The 5597-nt window shown below is 52.8% G+C and overlaps 1 protein-coding gene across 1 annotated transcript; it reads left to right on the top strand.

The window, feature by feature from the left end:
• The first annotated feature begins 734 nt into the window (after positions 1-734).
• On the top strand, positions 735-2400 carry si:dkey-202l22.3 (7 transmembrane receptor domain-containing protein). The gene has a single exon (XM_043681085.1). The coding sequence runs from the start codon at positions 783-785 to the stop codon at positions 1881-1883; it is 1101 nt and encodes a 366-aa protein (XP_043537020.1). The 5' UTR covers positions 735-782; the 3' UTR covers positions 1884-2400.
• The last annotated feature ends 3197 nt before the right edge of the window (positions 2401-5597 follow it).

Genomic DNA, 5597 nt, shown 5'->3' with positions numbered 1-5597 from the left:
GGGGGAGGGAGTAGTGTGTGTGTGTGAGAGTGTGTGCGTGTGTATGAGGGTGTGAGTGTGTGTGTGTATGTGAGTGTGTGTGTGTATGTGAGTGTGTGTGTGTGTATGAGTGTGAGGGTGTGTGCGAGTGTGTGTGAGTGTGTGTTAGTGTGTGAGTGTATGAGTAAGTTTGTGAGTGAGTGTGTGAGTGGGTGTGTGAGAGTGTGTGTCAGATGTCTGGTGGATATGAGTGGTGTAGGGGATAATGAAGTGAGTCCATGTGATCCTGCTGTGTATAATTGAGCCACCACGCCCCCTGTATGTCACACGGGCAAATGACACACCTTGGGTCAATAAATGACTTCTGCCATCACAGAAGGTGCTGGAATAAAGTCCCCATCTTTCTGTCTGGTGCGGTGTGCTCCTCACCCCTACAGCCTACCTCAGGGAGGGGATGACATGGAGATGTCGGTGTTGGACTGGGGTGGACAAAGTTAAAAATCACACATCACCAGGTTATAGTCCGACAGGTTTAATTGGAAGCACCAGCTTTCAGAGCGACGCTCCTTCATCAGGTGGTTGTGGGACAGGGTCATAAGGCACAGAATTTATAGCAAAAGATCCCAGTGTCATGTAGCTGAGAGGATACATTGAACAAATCTAGTCTGCTGTTTGAGAACGGATTACAGAGGAGTTCAGGCAGGAGGCCACTCTCTCCTGTAATCAGATCCGTCCTGTTCCTGAAGGGGCTGTTGTGCTTTGTTTTGTAAGGTCAACATTGAGGAGCCAATGAGGAGGCGGCCATGGAGAACCAGACGGTGGACAACAGCAGCTTCTTCAACAGCAGCGTGAGAGTGACCTTCCCTGGTACCGCGCTCCTCCAGCAGTACAAGTGCCTCTTCATCCTGCTATACTGCGCCCTGGTGGCCGTGGCGTGCGTTGGCAACGCCTTCCTGATCGGCAGCATCATGGTGGACCGTAAACTCCACACCGTCACCAACTTCTTCATCGGGAACCTGGCGTCGGCGGACCTCCTGATGTGCCTGGCCTGCGTGCCGCCCACGCTGTCGTACGCCTTTGAGCCACGCGGTTGGCTCTTTGGCCGCTTCCTGTGCCACCTGGTCTCCCTGCTGCAGTCCGCCCTGGTCTACGTCTCGGTGTTGTCCCTGACGGCCATCGCGGTGGACCGCTACGTGGTGGTGGCGCACCCCGTGCGGCAGAGGGCGGGCCGCGGCCGCTGCGGCCTGGTGGTGGCGTCCATCTGGGCCCTGGCCCTGGCCCTGGCCAGCCCGGCCTCCGCCCGGGTGGCCTACGTGGAGCTGGAGGCCGCCGGTCACGACGTGAACGTGTGCGAGGAGTTCTGGCGTGGCCGGGAGACCGAGCGCGCGGCCTACTCCTGCGTGGTGATGCTGGCCTCCTACATGGTGCCACTGTCCGCGGTCAGCGTCTCCTACTGTGCCATCAGTGCCCACCTGCGCAGGCGCCACCTGCCCGGGGTGGTGGAGCAGAACCGCCTGCGGTGGAACGAGAAGAAGAGGAAGACGTTCTCCCTGCTGGTGGTCTCCGTGGTAACCTTCGCCATGTGCTGGATGCCCCTCCAGATCCTCAACCTCCTGCAGGACCTGGACGTTGACTTCGCCATCTTGGACACCCGCTACCTCAACGTGGCGCAGGTCTCCTGCCATTGGCTGGCCATGAGCTCCGCCTGCTACAACCCCTTCATCTACGCCTCACTGCACCGTAAGCTCCGCCTGCGGCTGGGGGCCTACCTTCGGCGCTGGAGGCAACCAGGGGGTTTCTTGGCTGGACGCCTCTCGCCCTTCCACACCAGCATCAGCCTGGTGTCCGAGCTCCCCAAGGCCGGAGCCCCAGCTGGCAGTGGCAACACCTCTGACCCGGTCTGAGCGCCGGCAGCCATTATCGCCAGCTCGCCTGCCCATTCTCACCCCCAAAATGGTACCATTGGCTTCCCCCGCACCGCAATGCAATCCCCCTTCTTTCTTTATGTGAAGTCTCCATGAAATACGATGACCAGCATGGAAAGGATGGGCCAAAGGATCTTTTTGCGCAATGTGGGAAATCTTCATGTGAATCTAGACTATGGAATATGGGACTGGAGCCTTTGATGAATAGAATGGATGGGATGGGCCCAATGTCCTCTTGGCGCCCTGTGGAAAAACTCTAGAGTCTGGACCGTTGGAACATGGTGGGCGTGAGGAAATGGATATGACGGAACCAAAAACTGTAACGTCCCAGCAGAGAGGGATTCAAATTTTTAAAAATTGTCAAAAATGTTTTCCTGGAATATAACGTCAAATTAATTTTCTTCCATTGTTCTGTTATGAGAGGTGAATGGAGGGTCAGCGTTTTGTTGTCCCTAGTTGCCTCCTTGAGAAGGTGGGGGTGAGTTGCCTTCTTGAACCGCTGCAGTGGGTAGACCCACAATGCCCTGAGGGAGGGAATTCTGGGATTTTGACCCAATAGCAGTGAAGGAAATATATTTCCAAGTCAGGATGGGGAGTGGCTTGAAGGGGAACTTGCAGGGGGTGGTGTCCCCATGTATCTGCTGTCATTGTCCTTCTAGATGGAAGAGACTGTGGGTTTGAACAGTGCTGCCTGAGGAGGCTGAGTGAGTTGCAGATGGTACACACTGCTGCTACTGAGCGTCAGTGTTGGGGGGAGGGAGTGGGTGTGGGAAGGGGTGGATGGAGTGCTAATCAAGCAGGCAATGTTATTTTTAATTAAACCATCAGATTAGAATGAGGGACTCGATTGAACTCAAGACAATTCAAGATGGGGCTAACATTGGGAAATTTTATTTCACACAAAGAACAAGCGACAAATGTTGCAATCACAGGTAAAAGGTCAAAGGGATGGGATTGGGCAACTTTGGGACTTCAAGGGTTTGAAGTAAATCAATTGGGTTAAACAAAATGCAACTTCCGTCTGGGTCCATCTGGGATAGTCCCTCAGTCAGGGTCTATCATTCATCAGCTTAAAATCAGAGGATGCTGGAGAAACTCAGCAGGCCCGATAGAGAAAGAGAGAGAGAAAGAAACAAAAGTTAACACTTAGGGTCCAGAGGCCCTTCTTCAGAACTCCATCCCCAGCTTGTTTCGAGTTAACTGAGGGTGATGGAAGAGACAGAGTTGACTCATTACGATCGGCCTGAGCACTTCTGCACTGGGAGAAGGAGAGGACAATTTGACTGGAGCCCTGCCCACCGTTCCCCCTCCTCCTGCCCGTCAGAAAACAGACATCGATCCCTCTCAAAGTCGGACTGCGACGCGCACTGAAGTCGTGAGAGAGCATCATGGAACCCCAAGGAGAAATCCTTAAGGTGAGAGAAGAGGAAGCATTTGTGTCAGCCAATTCTAAACTAAAACACATTCCGGATAAATTGTTCTTCATTAAGTGATGCGCAGTTCAGCTTCACCGAGCGAGTATTTATTCAGGACTATGTTGTTGCAAGATGAAGCAGCACATCCCCTGTCTTCTGCCACTGTCAACCTCCTCCAGATCCAGTGCTTCTGGGAGACCTGTCAAATATGTTTGGGATGTTTGCTTTGACTGGGGAGCACTGCGTGGCTCAGAGTAGATCCCTTCGCTCCCAATGGCACTGCAGAGGGCACAAGCCAAAACCCAGACCAGGGCCCATTCTGTGCGGTATTGAAGGATGAGACAAAGAAAGATGGAGGCGTTAGGGAGAGAGGAGTACAGAGAAGATTCAAGAGGGTCACTCTGAAGATGAGGAACCCTTGTTAATTGGATAGACAGGGGAAACTGGGCTGGTGCTCAAGATGAGATTTGATTGAGTTGTTCAAAGTGGTGGACAGGGTACATGGTGGGAGGAGCGAGAATCGGAGGGCACCGATATGAGTGAAACTCCTCATCGCAGAGCGCGTGACCTGAGTGCGGTAGAGACAGAGCACTCTCTCAGGAGAGGATTACTGGAGGTGAAACATTTGCAGGGAGTTGGGGGTGGAAGGCGAGGGGACAAGCACTGGCTGAGAGCTCTTGTGGGGAGCCAGAGTAGGCACAATGGGCTGAATAGTCTCTGAACGGTGGTTAAGCACTGCTGCCTCACAGTGCCAGGGACCCAGGTTCGATTCCAGCCTCAGGTGACTGTCTGGGTGGAGTTTGCACATTTTCCCCAGGTCTGGGGTTCCCTCTGAGGGAGTTCGGCGCAAGGTGGAGGAAATAGCAGCAGCTGTTCTACCACAAAATGTGGGAGCAGATGTAGGCCATTCAGCCCGTCGGGTCTGTGCTGCCATTCCATGAGATAGCAGCTGATCTCACAATCCTCAACCCTTTCCTGCCTTTTCCCCGTGACCCTTGACTCCCTCGTTGATTACCAATCCCAGCCCTGAGCGTACTGAGCAAACCCAGCCTCAACAGCCGCCCGTGACAAAGAATTCACTCCCCTCTGAGAGAAGTTCCTCCCCATCTCTGTGTTAAAGAGACAGCCCCTGACTGAGATTTTTCAAGGCTTGAAAGGGTCAGAGTTCATCTCGTGTCTGATGTTCAAATATCTGTCCTGCCGTCTCGCAGCTCTTTGTGATTTATTTTGATGTGTTTCTGTAAAGAGTTGGTTTGCTTCCTGTGGGCATTCAGTGTATGTGTCACCAGATCCCCCAGCCCCCTTGTGCCATGCTGCCTTCAGAGATCACTATTTAAATAAAGACTTTTAACATGCAACTATCTCTGTGCTGCCTCATTACTGCTGTCTACTGTTCTTTCAGTAAAATTGTTCCCAGCCTTGACACCAAACAGGATTGTGCACAGTGAAAGTGCGATGGACAGTATCATCTACCAGCTAGGTTTGGCCACGGTGGCTCAGTGACTAGCATTGCTGCCTCACAGCAACAGGGACCTGGGTTCGATTCCAGCCTTGGGAGACGATCTGTGTGGAGTTTGCACATTCGCCCCAGGTCTGTGTGGGTTTCCTTCCACAGTCCAAAGATGTGCAGGTCAGGGTGGATTGGCCATGCTAAGCTGCCCCACAATGTCACAGGGATGTGGAAGCTAAGTAGGTTAGCCACTGGAAGTACAGGGATAGGGAGGAGGAGAAAGTGGGGACGGCAAATGCTGGAGATCAGAGTCGAAGAGTGTGACGCTGGAAAAGCACGGCCGGTCAGGCAGCATCCAAGGGGCAGGAGAATCAACGTTTCAAACATAAGCTCTTCCTGCTTTTGCTCGAAACATCGATTCTCATGCCCTTTGGAGGGTCGGTGTGGACTTGATGGGCTGAATGGCCTGCTTCCACACTGTAGGGAATCTATGAAACCTGATTGGCCTGTCTCTATGCTATGTGACTAAATGGCTTATCCTGTTCCTAGCTGAAAATGTGTTGCTGGAAAAGCACAGCAGGTCAGGCAGCATCCAAGGAACAGGAGAATCGACGTTTCGGGCATGAGCTCTTCTTCAGGAAGAAGGGCTTATGCCCGAAACGTCGATTCTCCTGCTCCTTGAATGCTGCGTGACCTGCTGTGCTTTTCCAGCAACACATTTTCAGCTCTGATCTCCAGCATCTGCAGTCCTCACTTTCTCCTTGAAGATTTTATCCTGTTCCTAACTTCTTTCTGGATTACGTTGGTGTAGGTGACCACCAATTGTTA

Source organism: Chiloscyllium plagiosum, chromosome 41 (assembly GCF_004010195.1).
Source record: "Chiloscyllium plagiosum isolate BGI_BamShark_2017 chromosome 41, ASM401019v2, whole genome shotgun sequence".
Lineage (NCBI taxonomy): Eukaryota > Metazoa > Chordata > Chondrichthyes > Orectolobiformes > Hemiscylliidae > Chiloscyllium > Chiloscyllium plagiosum.
The sequence above is the reverse complement of the archived record's forward strand: the minus strand, read 5'-3'. Positions and strand labels throughout refer to the sequence as shown.

Excerpts from the sequence above, each read along its gene's own strand:
- si:dkey-202l22.3 (XM_043681085.1), top strand. The coding sequence starts at position 783 with ATGGAGAACCAGACGGTGGACAACAGCAGCTTCTTCAACAGCAGCGTG.